Consider the following 21,559-nt stretch of genomic DNA (forward strand, 5'->3'; position numbering starts at 1 on the left):
TAATTTCTTCATGAATAATGTTGCTCTTTTTATCCTCCTTCCCATTCCTAAAGGTGCTAAGTAATTTTCTAGAGTCAATTTACAGAGCAGGAGAATATAAATTTTAATGTTAATTTTTAAAATAATAATTTTTTGGCTTTTGAGGGGAGAGTGCAGCGGTTTTTTTCCTATTGTTTCTGGTAACTAGCTTCCAAAAATGCTTTTTTTTCTTGTCTTGAAGTGCTAAGAGCTCAGCAATCCATAATTGTCAATTTTCTGAGTAAATTGCATCTATATTCAGTTTTAAACTATTGAAGCAAATAAGCCTCCTAATTTAAGATATTGAATTAAGGGTTTACTTACGGTAAGTCTCATAAAATGTCTAATGTTATTACAATAATGGGATTTTATTTGGCCGCTAAAGCTACATGAGTAGCCCTACAAAAATATTACAGTTGTATGTGCCTTTTTACTTACAGACAGCATTACATGAAGTTAAAATCCGGACAGCAGGCATTCTTTACCATGTGCATTTTACTTAGCATTTACTTTGCTAACTTTTCATCTTTAACTTCTAGAATCTTATTCCCAGAGTGGCTGGCAAACTTGATGTTGCCCCTGTTTCTGACATTATTGAAATTCAGTCACCAGACACTTTTGTGAGAACTATCTATGCAGGTGGGTAATCACAAAAGGTACGTGGTATTTGTGCAATAAAGGACCCAATACTGAATAACTTTTCTACATAATCCTGTTGTTAGAACCTTGGAATATGATAGGAATTTTCACTTTACAATCTGAATTGCTGTGGTTCATAAAAATGAAACCTGGGCATGGACATGATGTTCCATGTGTCAGAAAGCAAGTAGTCCCAACAACTTCGGTACTATCAGAAACCAGGTCTATCGCTTTAATTAATAGAATTTGGTAATCTCCTTTATACGTACTGCATTTCTTTGTTAATGTACTTCTGATCAGATTTTGTAAAACGTAAGACATTAAGTTAGTTGTCCAGCTTTATTGAATATGACTAACATTAGTTGTGATTTAAGATACCACAGGGTTATTTTTCCTAATTATTAAGACATTGAACTAATTATTTATAATATTTAATTGACTTAATTTGCAATTCTTTTTTTCAGTCTTGTTTCTCTAACGCTTGTCTGACACTGTGTTTTAATTTAGGTATGAGCTCATTATTAGCTTGTGTTTCTTAAATTTACTGTACAAGATTGTGCCACATGTACCAATGTGGTATTACATTTTGAGTTACCAGAATGTGGTTTTGTGTTGCACTTCTAAGTTGCTTCGCAGTAATTCACAGTTTCAAGATGACTTTGTTTATGATAGCTGGTGTTGCAGCATTTTTCTCTTTTAGTGTTCCCTGCAGCCTCCAGTGTGAAGTAAATACCTTATGTTATATATTATTGAGAGAAACACAATCCCACAGATACTTGGGGCAGGCCTAATTGTCTTCTGTTCTGATGAATTCATGCAACAGGATAAAAGATCTACTTTGAATTATAGACATTCTCTATGTTTAAGAATGACACTTTCAAAGTTGGGGGTTTTTTTCCCCCTTCTGAAGTTTAAAATCTCATTCATAAGAGATGATTTGCATGCTCTGTATCCTTTAAAAATAGAGGATTTGTTATCATACTTCAGAAACGTGGAGCTAAAAAGTAAATTAAAATATTTGTAATCTACATTTATTAAGTGCCTAGGTTTCAAGTTTTAGTCATCTAAATCTGCAATTTTGGGAAGTAACTTTCTGAATGTTGTCTATTCTAGTAGAACTGCTAATGTGTTTCTGATACTAATTTTATCTGTTTTTTAAAAAGCATAGTATGTCTGATACTATCTTCTTTAAAAATATAATGTGACCCTTTTTTTTAGGAAATATTCTTTGCACTGTGCAATGTGATGAAGCAATTAAAGTATTTACCGTACGGGGAACTTCTTTTGAGGCTGCACCAACAAGTGGTGGTAGTGCCAGTTTAGAAAAGTGTGAGTATTTGTTTTGGTATTTTGTCGTTTCATGTAATAAGAGTTAGTTTTGCACACTGCACGGTAATGTTTTGCAGAAGTATTTGTCAAAGAAAACTGATTGTCACAATCTTAGCTTTATGCTTTTAATACGGGTATTTGCACTTTTTAGTGATGTCTGGTAAGGGAAGATATGGATTACCTGCTCACTTGCTACTTTTTCTTTGACCAGAAATGAAGATTATCTGTGCTGAAATGTGTGCCTGTTTCACTCACTGCTTAAACCTCTGCCACCGCAATCTTGAAACTTTTCCTTATTTAAAGTTACAGCTGTTTGAATAGCCAGATTGGGTTCAAAGCAAGATTGAGCTAAAATAAAAGTGGCTGGCTATCCACAGTTTTGGTTTAATCTGTCCTATTTCAATGAGTTAGGTCATTACAGTGTCTAGATAAATTAATAGCAGCTTAAATTGATTTGAGAACACCCAGTTGTTGTTTTAGATCAGTTTTAACTAAATCAGTTTAAATTATTATTTTAATGAAGCCAGCGTAGCTTTGATAATGGAGAAATCCAGCCACAGAATCACAAAATAGTTGAGGTTGGAGCGGACCTCTTGAGGTCATCTAGTCCATCTCCCCTGGAGCAGGTTGCCCCAGGCTGTGTCCAGTCAGGCTTTGAGTATCTCCACAGATGGAGACTTCACAACCACTCTGGGCAACCTGTTCCAGTGTTTAGTCACCTCTACTGTTTTTCGCTGTGGGCCTTTTCATGACTCTGCTGTAAATCCAGCAGAGGCAATCATTAGTAATGTGCTGTGTGTGTGTGTGTGTGTCCCAGTCCTCATATTTTTCTGGTGGCTTAGTACCTGCCCCTGAACCATCCTGTATTTCCTAATGTCTGTGGACATTAATGCTACTTGATACTTAAGATTAGCATATTGCACTGTCATTGCAGTACTTAATTGGCTTGTTTGCCTGTCTTAATAAGAACCATACTTACTATGCTGGGTTGATATCAATGTATTACTTATACAACAGACCTTCATTTTAGTGCAGCTTGTACTATAGGTTACTTAAACATAGCTAATGAGAGGGGCTTGTAACTCAGAGCCACAGAGCAATTACTGATAGTAGTTAGATTGTAGTTATTGATTGTGGTAGAATTGGTTATAGAATGAACTTTTGCATTAAGTTTAAGCTCAAATTTAAAAGATTGAAAATACACGCTTTATCCTTTTTCTTGCGGATGTTTTTCTTCATCTGATAAATGCAGTAACCCCTCCACCGCCTGTTGGCCTGTCTGAGTGGATTGAGCAGAAATTGACAAAAAGTGATCGACCAGAGCTTACTAGTGCAAAAGTGGTTGTATCGGGTGGTAAGTAGATAATATTAAAACTGTGTTATGTTGCATTTAAGTAATGGTACATCTCGGTTAAATAATGTCTGTAGCAGAACACTATAATGTGATATGTTTAAAAAAAAAGGTGTAATTCTGAAATATGGCATAGGGGCTAGTGGGAATGCACCCAATGTGTATGTTTTGTGAAGAGACAAAACTTGAGTTTAACATACATTAGTAGGCTTTGTAAGAACATTGTCATATTTGGTGAGTCCCTTTAAAATTCTAGCAATATGAAGTGTTTTTAGATCCAAATCTGTCATGTTTAAAATTATTGCTAATCATTACAGGCAGTCCAAACATTATTATGTAATGGCTTTAATGATTTCAAAGATCATTATGTTTGTATTCTGCTCTTCAGGTATAAAGTGATGGACTGTGATTTTTACTGTATGCCTACAGCTAAAAAATTATACCTTAGTTATCCCACTACAGAGTTTTGTACCTAAAGCCAGCAGAGGGAGCACAAATTAGTAAAAAAATCCTGTTTCCCTGATTTCAGAGAATGATCTTGACGGTGCTGTATGCAGGAAGTAAACTAGACAGAGTTGTGTTGATTTATACAAACGAAATAGTAATGTTAATCACAAAGACAAAAGCTAGATGTCCAAATATTAAATACTATTCAATAATATATCCAAAACCACCCTATGCAAGTGTATATTTGTGCCTTTGCAAATGCAGATACTCATACAGAAAGTTTATGCAGGCAATAAAAAAATCTTAAAGCATATTATGTTCTTCCTTTATCTTTTTTGTTCTTAACTTTTAAGGGAGGGGCTTGAAGAGCGGTGAAAATTTTAAGTTGTTATATGATCTTGCGGATCAGTTGCATGCTGCAGGTAAACTTGTTTTCCTCCTTTTTTTTAAGCCTGGTTATTATATTTAAAAAGGTCACATTAAAAACAATGTTCATGTTAAGTCTTTTATTTTCATGTCTATATCAAATAAATTCTTAAAATCCTGTTAGTTTAGTTGTAGATAAAGTTTTGTCTTGTCCTTGTGGTCAGCTGTGTATTTAAATACCTGTGTATGAAGCAAAATACTAAACTGTAATATTCCCTGTCCTCAAATCTCCAGAACACAAGCTCACAAACAAAAAGTGAAGTTGTATAAATTAAAAAATGGTCTTAGCTTGCTTTGAAGAGCTGATAATTTCTTCATACATCCTTATATACTACTCCTTTACAGAATTGCTTTCACAGTTCTTGTAGTTGGAGTGGCTCTGTCTTTTTGCTGTGTTTTTGTATTAACAGGAGAAAACTGACCATGTATAGTGTTTCAGCAAAATATTTTAAGTAAAGGTTGGGCTAGGAGGAGGAAGTGCATTAATGTTTTAGCTACATTAGTTTAGATTTCACATGTAATTATACTTTTACATGAATGGCTTTGTTTTTAAATTGGTGGCTTCACTAACTAAAGTCCATGTGGCATTTTCAAGATTACTTTGATATTTTTCTTTACTATGCCTGACTTTTGAGCTCCACAGCAACATAAGATGGCACATGTGTTCTGTTCAAACTTGGAGGAACATTATGGGAAGGCATTTATGGGAAAATCCTCTTTTGACAAAGCAACAAGAGAAAATAATGGAAATACGCCAGACTGAAATCCTTGGTTTTAAATATATGGCCCTTTGGTGCTGGGAGTAAGGATTTCCTGTTGCTTATGAAGTGCATTAGCACTTAGTATTTGGAAGTTTCAGCCAGTGGTATAGAGAGGGATTACTATAAGAGCTTTTAAGAAGGAAGTTTCTAAATATGTGCCTTTAGAGTGTGGGACTCTTCAGTAAAATACATGTGCTTTTATGGTGATAGAAATTTGGCTCGCTGATATTTTAAAAGAAAACACTGGAAATATTTTCTTTCAACTAGTTGGAGCTTCCCGTGCAGCTGTTGATGCTGGCTTTGTTCCTAATGACATGCAAGTTGGACAGACAGGCAAAATAGTAGCACCAGTAAGTATGAAAATATCTTTCATAATGGAGCTGTGATGTTTTCTAGTATGCATTTTCCTTCAAAGCAAATGCTTATGAATGAGCTAAGTCTTAATACTGAGCCTAACAGGAAAATCTTAGTGTGCCCATTGTAATACTGTCACTTGACCACGCATTTGCAAAACTACAGTAGCAAGATGTGATGTAAATCTCTACTTCGGGTCAATCAGAAGTGTTCTGCAGACAGTTTTGTCACAGGTTTTGCATGCTGGATTTTATCATAGTTGCCTGTGCTGAACCTTTTTTAGTTTTGTAACAGCCATCATTGATATGCTAAAAGATGTTATTGCCAACATAAACTTGAAATAATATTGATATGTGGCTTGATCTCTGGGAAGTGTGTTTTTGGGGTTTTTTACAGGTGATGATTTTTTTAAGGTTTTGGTAACTGTAACTGGATTATTGCATTACATTCTAAGCAAAATTTTTGCAAGAGATGAAAGTGCAAGAAACTTAAGAGATAAATAATCTACAGATTGGCTGCTGTAAAGTGAAATACCAAGAAGGGCATACTCTAATGAGTGGCTTAATGTTGGGAAATACCCTGCTGCACATCTTTTCTGCTATGCATCCTGATATAATAGGGGACTGATTTCTATCCCTGTGCCTTTTTGGATCTAGGGGGGCCTTTCTGTCATGTAGAAGTCTGAGACTGCTTTCATAGTTCCTTATGACCTGGGGAAAGTGGCAGACAGATAAAGCACATGAGCGTTTGTAAATAAGAAGGTACAAATGTAGCTCATCTCAGTGTGAAGTAGAATGTGCACTAGCACGTACTGAGATGTGATGATCATGGACATGAGTAGGGAATTGTGACTAAGAATGTGGGCAGGTATGGCAATCTGTCAGATGTACACTTTGAGCTATGTAATCGAGTAAACATTTAGCCTTTCAGCAAGCAGTCCTCTTTGAGTGTATATGGCAACAGAAGGCATCAAAGAGCAACTTTTTACTTGTTAATGGTTTAATGAGACCAGAAGGGGAGAGTGAGCTGGAACTTAGTAGAGAAACTTGTCATATTTCAACTGCTGCATTTACCAAATTGCAATAATTTAAATAATACTAAAAAGCTGTACATGTCCAAAGCCTTGATAGGATCTGAAATGTCTTTGCCTTTGTACTATTGAGAGCTGCAAATTCGAGAACTTCAAACCGTGACCATTATTTTTCCAGTAATACATCCAGCAGGATAGAGAAGTACTTGAAGATACCAAAGACAGGAACTTGTGATTCCTGGAGTCTGTTGTCAGTTCTGCCTGCTGGGTTTTTTCTTGAACAAGCTACATCGTGCTTCTGAGTTCTTCTGTCTTGAAATGTGGATAGGGATGTTTGCTGCTTTTATTTAAGTCCTCATCAGAGGCATTCTGATGATAGCCCTGTAGGGGCTATAACCAATTACTACAAAGAATTCTGAGAAATAGACCTATTGATAAGACTTAAGGTCCATCTGGTTGCATATTGTGTCCTTCCAAAATCTTGATAGCAGTGATATTAACCTCTGCTATGCAAGGAAATTGTGAGGCTTTACAGATTATAAATGCAACCCTAACTCTTCTTTCTGGTGGTGGTTTTCTTTTGTGCATAATATGTAATTGTTATACTTTTGGACATACTGCAGGACAGCTGTAGCCCCTAGCATAATACTTCCTCTTTGCTAAGGGAACGTTTGTATTTAAATATAGTGCACTTTCTTTTGATCATACACTAGGCATAAGGTCCAACGTATTGCAGCTATAGGTCTCAGCAAGCTAATCAGCACTAATTCACTAAGTGCAACTGCAACATATATGGAAATTGCAGGTTCCAAAGAAGGCAGAGTTGGTTGTCATAAGGAGGCAATCTTTAGTTGGTTGTTGCATACCCAAACCTTTGAGGACCAGGGAGTAAGCTGTCATTCAGCTGCGTATTTTGAAAGGACATGAGATGAGACTGACCGTCCTTAGTTCTTCACTACCCAAATATCCATTAATGAAGTGGAAAATGCTAATTTGAAGACAGCTGAGCTCTGATTTGTGTGTTTCGAGGCTCAGCAATGAACATTCTTTCCAGTCAAGGGCGTATAAACAATTATGTTGAAACAAAAAAGACTAGTTTTTGATGAAGATATAGTGCTATAACTTGCCACAGATGGCTAATAGCAACATGTGAAAGTCATAAGAACATACAGCCACATCATAGGATCGCATCAGTGTCATCATTGTCATCTTCTAGAGGACTGGTAAAATAGCCATTAGTCAGTCAGACTGACTAATGAGTGTTTAACTATTGTGTCAATAAATGATCCTAACTGGCACAATTGCACGGTGCTACATCGTTTTGTCAGCAGGTTGATGCGTTTCTCTCTCATCTCCCTTCTTAACAAATATTTATTAAGTAGTGAGTTATGCAGCATACTGAAAATTATATGCCCCTTTCAAATTGTTCAAATATTTATTCTGGATCTTAAAATACATGCAAGGACAGCATACAGTGGCTTAGAAGTAGAGAAAATATTTTACGCTAATTGTAATGAAAGTGCAGGTTGAATTCATACTAAGCCCTCAGAGTTGCTGACTAGAGGAATTAATTTTTCAATGTGCTGGACAGGTATCTTAAATATGAGGCAGTTTAAAGCTGCAAATTCTTAACTTCACATTCCTAATTCTACTTTACCGTCTTTAGCTAGAAAATTATTCTGTGCAGTGGAAGATAGAGTTCACTTAAAGAAGGACTAGAACTGAACTTTCTTGATCAGATCAAGTTTATACTGGCTATTTTAAGAATCCTCTAGAAGATGACTGCTTTCTCTTCCTATGAGGTATGCTTGATATCACTAATTCAGGGAGAGCTTATGACGTTTTATCTGGAAAATTGCAAAGCAGCTTTGTGCATTGGTTAGCTATATTAGCTGAGGCCTGAGTGTTGTGTTTAGTTTTGAACTCTGGTTGACGTGGCACATGCCTTCCTGGGCGTGTGGGTTTTAAGCAGGGGAAGAATTTTGGTTACAAGAAACTGTTGGAGTTGAGACATACTTGCTCTCCTGTGCAGCTGTTAGTTTCTGATGGGAAAGTATCTTAGCATATGTGCTTACTCTTCTATTAATAGTCTCTTGCCCAGTCTCAGTGGAGGATTGGAATGCATTGTTTTAAAGGACCCTGGAATTGGGTCATTTTTGAGACTACAGAAGGAGAAGTTAGTTACAAGCTCAGGAAGAGGGGAGGTTCTTCTACTGCTGCTTTTTGTGTATGAATGCTGGGGAGTGTTTCTGTGCTGATCATTGGGTAAGAAGATAATAATCTAAAAGATCTGCTTATTTCTTCCCTTGTGTCTTTGATTGTGGATTTGGTGAAGGAAGAGTAATTTTGATCATTGGTCCTTCAGTAATTCTGTGACTAGCTTCAGTTTTTAAGAGTGCAGCCCAGACAGTGCATCACAGGACATGAGAACCTCACAGCCATAGCAGCTTTCCTGAAATGCTGATGTATTAATACTTGAACAAACTGCCAGTCAAGAAACAATTCATTTTGTTTCTTGTTTCATGTAGTTCATTTTGCTTAAGTAATGAAAGAATGCAGTTAATTAAAGAGTACAAATTTCACCTCCTTTCTGTTTGAGAATTAGTTCTATACAATACACCTACACTTCCAAAATAGCCTTGGACCTCTGAACTTCGAGCTTTTGTTCATGTTGGAATTTATGCATTTTGTTGTTTTTTTGACTGGATCTTTGGTAATTTTTCTTTTGTATAATTTTATTCCAGTTGTTAAAATGTCTGGTGTATTATTTTTGTTTCTGTTAGTACCTTTTTTTTACCTGTTGATTTCGGGTGATTGCAGCTCCTATTTGAACATTCTGTCTTATGAAAGAGAAGGCTGATTTGTATTATTTGATGAGATGGAAGGAAGGAAATTTTTAGGCATAAGTGGATATATTAAAATATAAAATGTTACCTTCCTAATTAAAAAAGTAATTTAGTATATTCAATGTCTTTAATCAGTGACACCCATTTTAGGAGTGTATTTTTTTTAAATTAGAAGCCAGTTGTTTTCCACTATTTATGCGCAGGTGTTCTGCAGAAAAATGAAATTCAGTTCTCAGATTAAGTACTGTATGTAGTTTCTGTTTAAGAAAAAAATCCCTTGTAAGAATGTTTAGATTAGTTAGTTTGGGATAAAAATATCCTTCCCATGAGTGTCTACTGTTAAGTATTAGTTAAGTATATCCAGCTAGAAAATACTAAATTCCCTGCACAAATCAAGCCTCCCACCACCACGCCAGAGTAACTGCTATTTTTAGATAAGAAATTTCAAATAGTTAGGGGCATTAGTTTTCACAGTAAAAATCTTCCCGGTTCTTTCTGTCTTGTTCACAAAAAAAAAAAGAAAGAAACAAGAACAAAAGGGGGGAGGAGAAGAAAGAAGGTAAATACTGTTTTTTAGTTATTTAAAACTTTTACAAATGGAACATGAATGCTTCATTTATTAGTTCAGTATTGGCTTTCCTTACCCTACGTATAATTAGCAACGTTTCTAGCATACAAAGTATCTAATCTTTCTTATGAACTTGTGTAATTTGTCTAATATTTAAACAAAAAAATTCTGACTGTTGTGAGAAAAGGAAAGCAACTGCTATAAGCCTTAAGTAGCTTCTGTTAGTTTCTGAACTGTGAACTTTGCAGTACAGATTTGCGAGGAAGGGGCATATATGGAATGATTGAATGCCTACAAATAGGTGTCTAATGCCATTTTAGCCATCTGGGGTATAAAAAGTACATTCACAGGGCTGGCAGTTACTTTGTGGGACCTGGAGACTTCCTTCTGGAGCAGCATCTATGATTCAGGCGGGAAATCCTACACTGTCTACAATGCCACTAGACACCTATGTTTGGACACCCAAATTGCTCCCATGGTCTCCCAAGTTTTCCCTTGTGTCCTATTCTAATTTTATTCTCCCTTTAGCTTTTCAAGGAAGATAGGCTTGTACGGAGATTATCTTGCTCTCAGCTTCTTCCCCCCAGAAAACAAATAAAACCTCAGTGGTCCTGTGAGTTGCTTTTTTCCAGAAAGCTTGTGTCATTTCAGGCTGTTTATTTTGTTATCTTGTGACCTTGTGAAGGATCTGCTGCTGCCTGAAAGGCATCCTTCTAGTTTAATCTCTTCAGAGTTTGTGTTTACTTCACTCTTCTAAAATTTATTTTATTTTCCTCTATTGAAGTCTGTGTTCTTTCAGGGTCCAGTTCTGTAACTGCTTTAGCTTTCTTTATAGGTTTTCCTAGCTGAGAATAGGGAAGACATGACCAGACCAGTATTTCACAATGGTAGGACTCAAGGTGTCCATCTGGGGTTAGCCATCGGTGGACCACAGCTAGAAAGCCTCACCTTCACCATCTCAGACTTTATTGCAAGGTTTTCTTCTTGAGGTGGGTACAGTACAGAGGGTCCATCCAGCAGGAAAAGCACAGCCAGGCAGAACTTTTTTTTTTTTAGGTGTTCAGTTGCTGCTGTCTTGTTACTTTCAACATTGGGCACAAAATACTAACAGGCGACAAGAAACTGCAATGGAAAACTCAGGAAGGCAGAAGTTAGGAAATACATGATGTAGTAGTAATTGGCACTGGATTAGATGATTGTGCTAGAAATGTGATATGATGGCACAGGAGGTAGATGCATTTGGATGTTGCATGTGCTGAGAAACCTCGGGTGGGGAAGGCAGATGGGAATTCAGTGTAGTTCTGATATGATCACCAGGAGTAAACTTGCTGACCTGGTTAGCTTCAGTGCGTAAGCTTCAATTTCATACCAGAGGGTGTCTCTGGATGTAATGGATTACAGGAACTTCAAAAGGGAGGCAGATTTACAACTGTCAGGAATTGACAGTAATAATGAGGGGAAAAAGAGGCATGTTAAAGAGGTGCAGCTTCAGTTGAGATGCTGAAGAGTGAGATGTTGCTTTAGTTGAAAGGCACCAAAGCCATGAAAGAACAGGAACAACTTAAGGTGTTGTGTTAGGTAGAAAAATGCAGGAGTGGGATGAAATTAGAAGCAGGAAAAGGAAAGCTGAATGGCAAGGAAGCATTTCCTGGCAGAGAGATACATGAAGGTGCAGAATGGTCTTCTACAGACCAGTGGAATTCCTGTTGCTCTGCTGCTTTTACAAGAGGATGGGATGCTTTCTGAGCTTCTGTATGCCCCAGTATTTTACTAGGCAGTCCCTTTCACTGCAGTGAGTGGCTTTTTAGCATTTAGTCATCTTCTTGCTTTGGGAGTAGCAGGAAGGGAGGAAGACAATATCACATTATTTATATTATTCCTGTATTTTGTATTTCTTTGTATTCGGTGACAAAGCAATCAAATACTTCACCTAGCCTGGTTTTGTTTTCTCTAAAATGCACGAGTGACTCATAGTTTCATTGCGTAATAAGTGGATACTAACTCTTCTTCAGTGTTACTTCCCATTGCTTTCTTAGGGATCATTTGCTTGTTCAGGTTAGCACATACATTTTGTTTCCTTTCACTCTCTTGTGGGGAAGTGTAGGGAGAGCGAAACGAGGTATATTTTATTCCAGTATTTCTGTTCTGTTTTGTTCTCTGGCTCTTACCTAAAATTACTAACAACAGAATGAACTAATTAATTCCCTTAGCTTTATGAGAAGTGTCAGTCCTGTCATCTTGATTGTACTCACTTTAAAAATGTTCTACTCCTTGCTTATCAATGATAAGATCTTCATTACTTCCTAGTTTGTTATATATACAAGAGAATATTGAGATACTAAAGTTTCTCCATTCAAACACATGGTACATTACTTAATTTCTCCTACCTTCAGCTAGCTTCTTTGTAGGAATGTGATATTTGTACATTACATTTGTGGGTTTCATTAACAGACTAGCAGGTGCACTTTTCATTGTAGAAATGGTTGAAGCTGTTAGGTAGCTAGCAGATGGGAATAGTGTTGGGAAAACTGACTGTGCTTGGGAAATTGTTTTTGGAATATCTCCTCTGATAATTCACTATTGTTGAAAAGTAGCTTTATAGTGGCAAACTTTAGAGAGCTGTTTGTGTGCAGCTGGGACTGAATTTACAGACTACCTTTCTCTGACTCGCTAAAAAGCTGAGGATTGACAACCCCTTTCATCCTGCATTATCCAGTGTAGCTTTTAACTCCAAGAAAACTATGTTCACAAATTGATGCTCTGCTCCTTTGGGGTTGGTGCAGAAACATTAAATTGTACTAAAATATTCATATGTGAGTGCATTTAGCTGAAAGCAATTGATGTGCTTTTCCCTAGAGAGAGAAAAAAAATTGCTGTATGGCCCTGCACTCCAGCAGACACCCTAACCACACTTAGGAGTAATTACATAGCTTGGCTGATCAAACGGTCTTAAAGTGAAAAAGAAACTGTAGTTGGGATATAGTTTAGTAATGTGTGCTTCTTGAATGGACCATATTCAACTGCATCAAAGTAGTACATACTGGATAATTGTTTGATATACAGTGTAATATATATGAACTAGTGTCAAGTCAGAAAATATTTTATTGGGTTGATAGCTTGTAATTGGAAGGAATCTCTTGTATGAAGCAATTTTCATTACAAAGATTTCTTTCTAATTTCATTGTCCTTTCACTCTTGCAAAGAAAATAAAATGTCTGAGCTGCCTTTAAAAAGAGTACGTGTGCCAAAGGGGTTTATTAAACTAGCCTGTTTAAAAGCATGCCACTGGTAGGATGACAAATTGATGTACACAGAAGGTTTTCAGCGTAATTCAGAAATTGGCATAAAAATCAATACTAGCTGACGGCATGCTTGCAAAGTAACTACCTCATCTTGGGTTGCACCTGTGGATGCACAGTAGTCTCTTACAGCAGCATTCAAAGTCACTGTAAGTTGCAACTAAAAACTGTTCTTGTGGTTCTCTTAAGCAAATGTACCTTAACTGTCCCAAGGCAGCCTAAGGCATTTTTAAATATTCTCCTAAGTAAAAATGAAGTAATATTATATACCACAAATTACTCTATGAATAATTGGAAGAGTCAGTATGCACAGGAAAATAACTGCATATTGGTAATTATAATAATCCACATGTAGCACTCTTGTGACATTTATCCAAACTGTGTAACTGGCTATATGGATTCTGGAGCCAGTTGTGCAAATTCATGCATGTGAAGTCTTGTGGACTTGCTGTAGATGCTAATATGTAAGTTGGGTACATCTAAAGCAGAAATAGGACTTTAGGGGATGGCTAAGGGGGATTTTTTGTTTTAGTGATTAGCATACGATGACTCTCTCTACAAGACATACCACGGTCATGTTTGTTGAAAAAAACCAACAGAAGGCTAGATTAATACTTTAAACAGCAAATGAGAAGTTGGATTCTTGATCTGGGATCTTGCCTTTGAATAGGATAAATTTGGGACTTGGAGTTTTGTTTCTTTTTAGGGTTGTTGTGATGCAAATCTGTGCTTACAAACTTTGAGGTCTCTGTCAGGGTCCTGGCTCCCACTGGAGTCTTGTGGGATATTGTGTGGCAGGACAAATTAAAACACTCTTGGCCTTTGTGCCACTTTGCTGGCAGAATCAGCTTTGGCTGGTGCTGTAGCCCTTGTGAGAAGCCTAATGGGTATGTTACCTGCTGATGGTCCCACCTTCATGCATTCCCATTTCTGACATACCAAGCCCTGTCTGCAATAGCACATCTTTAGTTTAAAGATTCTTCCTGATTGTGCCTCCCTGCCCTCTGCTTTGTACGCCTTAGGCTATGTGGTCCATTCCACTTCCTGTGCTGCGTGTTTCCTCTGTCGTGCTCTTTCTCATCTTCTCTGGTGTCCCTTCCCCTGTGCTGATGTCCGCTACCCACTTCATAAAAAATAAAGATTTGTGGCATGGCTGTGATACATGTACAGTAATTATTTCCTGTGTGAAATTAAATTACTGTGAGGCAAGACAGTTGTCTAATCTGATGCCATGCCCTTATACCACCAAAGCTTTCACTTTCCTTGACTTTAATTGCTTTTGGGGCTCTGTTTGTATCAGATGGTGCAGTGAGCCCCTTGGTACAGAATCTGTGTGCTGTTTTGTTAGGCCATTCTCATGTGGCATAGAGCTGGCAGCAGCCCTTCAGTGAAAACCTGCCTGTGCACAAGCATCAGGGAGTTGATAAATGCCACTCCATGTCCTGGACTTTGACATAAGTGCCTGTAATTGTAGGCTGTGGGTCAGCCACCTGACAGCACTAATTAGAGCAGCTTCCAGGGAACCAAAAAGCAGGAACTTGAAGTTGGTGCAAAGCCATCTTCGTTGGCACCCGAGAGGTGCGATCCAGACTCTGGTTCATGCTGTTTTGTGCTTTGGCATGGGTCTCCTGTGTAGATGAGCTCTGAAAAATGGAGATCTCCTTCCAGATCTTAATGTTCTCTCTGCTGCGATGGCAGGCATGTCGCATAATGCAATTGGAATTGACGTTGCTTTGTGGTACCGATCTGCTTTCTGTTTTCCTCCCTCACTTACTTCATAGTGCTTGGGGCTATGACTTGGGACTGACTTGGGACTTTGAACGCTGACACAGTAGAAATGATAGGACTCAGCAAAAGGCATGATATAGCAGTTAATGATTTCAGGGAAAACATGAAAACAAGGGTATTACCCTGAAAATAACTTGGAGATCTGAATTTCTGAGTCTTTTATGACCTCTCTGGATGCCCAGTTGAATTCTCTCCTTGGAAAGCACTGAACAGTCCTGAATCTTTATCATTCAGGCCTTGTGGGTCCTTTGTTTCCTTCCTACTAAATTGTAGAATAGATTTCAACTCAGGTTTAAGCAGTCAAATCTATTTTACAGTATGGTACTGTTGCTGTCCTATGTGTTCTTTATATGAAAACATTACTGAGGTCATCTTCCGTAAGTGTTACAGCCTACTGAATGGACCAGTTATCTGAGCCAGGGAGCCAAAAGCACATAACCTAGAACGGCATGGCTTAGATGAATAATAAAGGCTTTTTAGACAAGCCTGGTGATTTACAAATGTCCTTTTAATGAAACATCCTTGTCTTTCCTAGATATTTTAATAGAATATATACACAGGCATCTGGCTCCTGGTTAGCTGGATTCTTTCCAAAGACTGAACTTCACAATGTTAAACAGACTGTTAAGAGTATCTGGTAGTCTAGATGACTGGCACTTAATGAATTGCTCTAAAAAAAAAATCAAATTACAGTAATGTGTTTTTAAAAAGAGCTTGTATTAAAGACTATATGACGTTAGAATAATTTCTCCTGTAACATCTGTTCTTTTATTTGGTATAATTAAAATATTGCATTCTTACCATGAGTTCTTATATAGACATATTATATTACATTGCAGCTGTGGTTAAAATGGATTGACCTCCAATAGTAATCTACTCAGTAAAAAGCTATTGAGGCTCAGAAATGTCTGAGTGTCTTCAACAGCTGTGTGTTTTTGTGGAAATACATAGACTAGATTCTGTGTTTCAATTTCAAAGCAAGCCTTTTTAATAGGAAATACTTTGTTCCTGCTCTGTTTTCCCTCCCCTTCAATTTTTACAGGAGATGGCTTTTGTAGAAAAGTGTAGAAAAGCTTCATAAATTTTATTTATCTATTCCTATTTAAAAACCAATGTAATAGGTGGAATCTGTAGCTGTAGAAACATCAGAAAGCAATAATCTTTTTTTCTTTAATTGATATAATGACTATCAGGCCTGTATGGAAAAAGCAGTCTGCATAGCCTCTGTATTTGAACACCTTCATTTTGCCAGCCTCTTCTGTAGCTCCACGCCTGTTCCACAGCTGTGCTTTATTCTGTCACGTTAAAAGCCACTTAACTGTAATGCACATCTTCAGTTGCACAGGGGTCAGATTTTTTTCTTACCCTCTTACCCTCCTTGACTCCAAAAATAATTTCTTGAATTAGATTTGTATGTTCTTAAATATGGACTAACCTTGGTATTTTTGAAAGATAAATTCTGTTGGTATTTGAGTACATCTTTTCTAAGCATGTAAAAATACCACCTTTTAATTGGTTTTGACAGATGATCTCCTAACTAATTGTGTGTGTTACAGTTTCCTCTTATGGAATGAGTTGGTGAAAAGTACTTTCTTTGTTTTTCTTCTGTAAAATTAGGTAGCTAAACCGTACAGCTTTGACTGCTACTTGGACTTGTGGTGGTGGGAAAACTGTCACGGAGCTGCAAATACACTTGGTCTTGGATAGATTGTAGCCTGGATGACTTTGAGCCTGAGGGAAAAAAAATACTTTTCTGCTGTGAATTAAAACTGTCAACATAGATCTATTTGCCTGTAAATTTTCATCTATTTTGAATGCAAGTCTCTTTAGAGATGCTAGATTGGGAGCCCCAAAGTGTAAAGATCTACTGCATGTAGGTGCCTACCTGGAAACACTTCTTTACTCATCCTGCATAGGAGTTGATAGTGAATGGGGGAAGAAAAGCTTTAGGGCATATGAACATCGAGGGCTGGGGTAAATAATAGAAATTATCGCTACAAGTGTGTAGTGCACTAGCCCACTTCAGTATCTGAAATGTTCCTGCCATATAGGAAACTTTTTAAAGGTTTGAACACCTGAATTTCATCTTTGTGCATTCCGTCTTATTTAAAGGATCCTAGAGGCTTCAAACAAAAAAGTCTAGGTTTTCTCTTTAGGCAATCGCGTTATCCATTTGTAGGTTATCTTGCTTAATATTTGCGTTGGGAATCTCCAGGGTCATGGGTAACACTGATTGCCCTGTCCTCTAGCTGAGCAGTGTCTTGTGTCTGATGCAGATGTCTCTTTTTTTTTTTTTTTCCTTTTTCTTTCCTCGTGCCCCCCCCCCCCCCCCCCCCCCATCTGTCTTTGCCAGATGCTCCTTTGGGATTCTCCTTTTACAGTTACATTGCATCCCCAAGTGGGGAAGGCAACCAATCATCAGCTGCCTTTAATATTGAAAACTACTGTAATGTAAAAACCTACTGCCTGTAATTGATTTTGAGTAAGGTTTGTGAGAGCTTACTGAAACTATGTCATGGGTACCAAAACTGTCTCATTTTTCTTTTCTTCTAGGAACTTTATATTGCCGTGGGAATATCTGGAGCAATCCAACACTTGGCTGGGATGAAAGACAGCAAGGTATATAAAGATGGATGTGCTAGAAAAGATTTTTGAGGAAGGAAATGAGTTGACTTTCTTGCTTTACATCAGTACTTCAGCCGGTTTTCCAATTCTTTTTAATGTTAAAATTGCCAGTTTGTCTGCTTCTTTAAAACATGCTAGCTCTCTAAGCCTTGCCAAAAAAAGATACTGTGGCAAAACATCTAACGCAGTAGAAAAACCATTGCACTACAACCCAGAGAGGTAAGCGGAAGCAGCTAATTGACTTTGTTTATTTAAAAAAACCCCACATATGCCTGAATTCTATACAATAGTTCCATTTGCATTTATTTCAGAGTATGACATATTAATTCATGCATAACAATGTGCAATTTGAATTATGAACTTACTATTCCATAAAGTAAAAGATGTCTCTGACATTCCTGCATTTAGCCATTCAAATGGAAACCTATTATAAAATGGCAGTAAAACTTTAAAAGGTTTAACTCATTAGTTGCCAAAGCAAATAATCTGAAACTGGAATTGCCGGTTTGGTCCACAAGTGCAGTGTTTGGAACGAGGAGCAGAATTACCTACTGAATCATACTATCAAATGCCAAAACATCAAAAACTGTAGGTTGTCTTGCCTCCCCGCAAGTAATTTTAGAAAAAGGATACTTTTTTTTTTCCTATTTCCAGGGAACGAGCTTATGCTCTCTGGCAGAAACCAAACCCAGAACTTTGAATAGCTTATCAAACTGAGGAAAAGGTTTGCAAAACTTTACAGGCAGATCCTCTGTTTAACCAATAGACAGACTAGTGAGTTTATGTGACTGGTAGTTTCCTCACAAGCCAGCCTGTGTGGTAGGATGATCTCTGCTTTCTTGCAATTTAGTTCTTTTTGCATAATATTATTTAAATATTTTGGGGAGAAATCATGTAAGCTGGATTTGGGATACAGCACCCTTTTTGGGGCCTCAGTCTTCTAAAATCAGGGACTCAAGTGGTGTTAGCATTAGTCGACACAGTGGAGAAAAACCAGCCAAAATTAGAAATTACGGCTGAATGATGGGCAGGGATGAAGGTCACTATTGAGAAGTGTGAATAATAGTGTCTGTAGCAGTGTATTCTCACTGGTCTTAGTGGAACAGTGTTGCCGTAGTCTCTTCTGCTCGCAGTGCAGCAACAGGGAGACAACAGAGACAGACAGAGGGAGGGTCTGCAGAGCAGCACTGAAGCAGTACTACCACGGTCGTCCTCGGCTCCCTCTGCACTCTGCTAGTAGCTGATGGGCCACAGTATTAAATTAAGAGTGTCTTTGTTTCGAGGCATTTAGCCTCCAACTGTGCTCTTGGGTGAGGGAGAAGATGGGTGGGTGGAAATAGTATCAGTCATTTACTGAGAACTGTGTATTTAAAGCTGCTTAAAACTTGATCTGACCCTGTTTGTACGTATCTCCTGCCTTATCTCAGTTAAGACTACCAGCAGTACTGGGAACCTATTACTTTAAGTGCCAGAATTGCCTTTGATGTAAAAATATTGAGCAGCACTATTGTCCTGTACTGTAACAGGAAAACTTCTGTTTTTTTTGGGTTTTCCAATGCCATGTTTGATATTTTGAGATATTCTTTTATAGGATATAAGGAGAGATGAAATTTGTCCATGTGAGATGCATACTTAACAGTTTCATTTCTCCCATACATCATAGTTCTTCTAGTGTAAGCAAATGTGTGTATTGTAAAATTCAGTTTTACTTATTTGTATTTGAAATGTGTTCTGCTTTCCTTTTAGCCAAAGCATAAAGGTGTTGTAGTTACTGAAAAGATCCCAACTTTTACAAACATAAAGAATTATGCAGCCATGGGAAGTCTCTGGAGTGTTCCCCGTCTTCCCTCAGCACTGTGAATTATCTGGCATTGTGAACTCGTACACTTCAGGATACGTTTTCCAAAGTAGTCAGATGCTTTCTACCAAGTGAAACGTATAATTTTTGTCCTTTTACACCAAGGTAGAAAATGCAGCTTTGGAGGAGACCTGGAGAATTGTTGTTGCTTTCTTTCCTTATTTTTAATTCCCTCATTAGGTAGTTACAGTATCTTTTCTTTCCAAGAGATTTAACTTGCAAAGTTCTGTTGCAAGCAAGGTGATGCTTTTGCTTCTTACCATGGGAAGTCTGATTCAGCGATGAGGTAGAGAACCGGATCTTACTAAAAAGTTACTTCGGCTAATGGAGACAGAGGAAGGACTAGGCTGCTAAACTAAAGCCTAAGACAGTTTTGCAAGCAACTGCTGTTAATCATTTTTGTGATAAGGACAGAGCTGGCAGCCCCCAAGGTGTCACCGACTGCTGGCCTCAGCCAGCCCTCAGCGTTAGCCCCTGTGGCCTTGTGCCCCTGTGAACGGTTCTGCAAAGCATGGTAGGGCCTCAGAGTACAGTTAGAGAAAGTCTTTATTGAGCTAATATCCTCAGGTATCACAGCCTGGGTTTTGCTTCCTGCACTGCAGAATTGTCAGTGGAGGCTTGCATTTGCAAATGGCTTAACTGAAATAAAAACAATAAAACTTCAGGGAAGATATTTCAGGGGAAGAATTACTGGAATACTTGCAGGTCATCTTATGAGCTGGCAAGAGGGCAGCAGCAGCGCTCTGCTGTAGGTACTTCCTTCTTCCATGTATGATGTGGTCCCTCGTTATACTGAGTCACAGAATACAAATGACCTGGCGGGGGGAATTTATGTGGGCCTGAAAACACAGGATTTGCAAACTTGTATCTGAGTTACTGCCACTAGGCATATGCTACTGAGCCATTAATTTTGTTGGACAAGTACATTTAGTGGAGGGAGTAAAACAGAGACACGGGAACTGTGGCTACCTGGGAATGGCAGGTAAGTGTATCAGAGTGTAGTGGTTGGGTTGGAGGTGTCCTGAGGAGTCTTGCTGCCTGGAATCAGAGTTCACGCTGGCAGCATTTAGGTGGAAAGGCAGTATCAGAGTGCTGTGGTTTAGACCCCTGCTTGGTGTAAGGCTTGTTTTATGAGCTGTGGTCTCCCCCCCCCCCCCCCCCCCCCCGCCCCGGTCCTTTATGGAGTGCTCCCCCATCCTGTTGTAGACTTTGATACGGACAGCCACACTTATTTTGCTGGAAAGCTGTCACAGACATTTACAGAATGATTTACGTGTATGGCAGAGTTTAAACCAAGAAAGACATTTTCTGGACCGTGTTGGAATTTCGAGCATGTGCATTTTTTCTGCTATATGACAAACTAAATGATATGTCCTATAGTAAGTACAGAGGCCTTTAGGCATGACTTTATTGTACTTGTTTTAAATGCTGCCTCTGAGTTATTTCTGTAATGGTTTGGCTTAGATCTTGCAGATAATCTTTTGTAGTAATTTTTTTTCTAGACTCTTTTCAAGAGGGAAGGATAGCCCCAATGTACACAATGAGCAGGGAAGGGGAGTTGGGGGGTGGGGGTGGTGTTTGTTTTTGAGGTGGAAAGGAAAAATGTTTGTTAAATGCTGTGATCCATATCTTCTGCTTCTAGGGGCTTGGAGAGAATTTAGCCCATGTTTCCTAGATAAGGCCTGTCACTGTAATCTGTCCCTAGACGTTTGTTTATTTTTATATATATATATATAAATTATTTTTTTTTTTTCCCCCACATGGTGCTTTACTGTTGCTTGCAGACCATTGTTGCTATTAACAAGGATCCAGAAGCTCCAATTTTCCAAGTGGCAGACTATGGACTGGTGGCAGACTTATTTCAGGTGAGGCTAAACTTGGAGATGTGTGAGAGAACTGTTTCATTGATTGAAAGACAGCTTAGCCAATATAATCTAGTAAGTGTTAAAGATGTCTGTGTGAGGCTGTTTGCTTTGGGTTGTTTTGTTAAAGAATTTGCTTTATGATTTCATTATTTTCATGCTCAAAATTCAACCCCTGCAAGTAGAAGCGATCACGTGTGTTGGGGAGGTTGTCACAGCCAGCCTGCCTCTATTCTAGTTTCCTGAATACGAACCATTTTGAGAAGTAACTGTACATAGGTGCTTACATGTATTTTTAACCTTCATAAAGTATGCAAGTACAGAGTTGGCAGGAGGAGTTCTTATTTTTGCCTGGGCT

The 21,559-nt window shown here is 38.1% G+C and overlaps 1 protein-coding gene across 2 annotated transcripts in view; it reads left to right on the forward strand.

The window, feature by feature from the left end:
- The window catches only part of ETFA (electron transfer flavoprotein subunit alpha), a 43,077-nt gene that overhangs the window by 20,886 nt on the left and 632 nt on the right, over window positions 1-21,559 (forward strand). For both annotated transcript variants that reach the window (XM_075505721.1, XM_075505722.1), the window contains exons 5-11: window positions 558-657; window positions 1,876-1,986; window positions 3,239-3,340; window positions 4,138-4,206; window positions 5,239-5,321; window positions 17,410-17,475; window positions 21,124-21,204. In XM_075505721.1, the coding sequence (XP_075361836.1) occupies window positions 558-657; window positions 1,876-1,986; window positions 3,239-3,340; window positions 4,138-4,206; window positions 5,239-5,321; window positions 17,410-17,475; window positions 21,124-21,204 (612 nt within the window). The remainder of the gene's footprint in view (window positions 1-557; window positions 658-1,875; window positions 1,987-3,238; window positions 3,341-4,137; window positions 4,207-5,238; window positions 5,322-17,409; window positions 17,476-21,123; window positions 21,205-21,559) is intronic.

This window comes from Mycteria americana, chromosome 6 (genome assembly GCF_035582795.1).
Source record: "Mycteria americana isolate JAX WOST 10 ecotype Jacksonville Zoo and Gardens chromosome 6, USCA_MyAme_1.0, whole genome shotgun sequence".
NCBI classification, from domain to species: Eukaryota; Metazoa; Chordata; class Aves; order Ciconiiformes; family Ciconiidae; genus Mycteria; species Mycteria americana.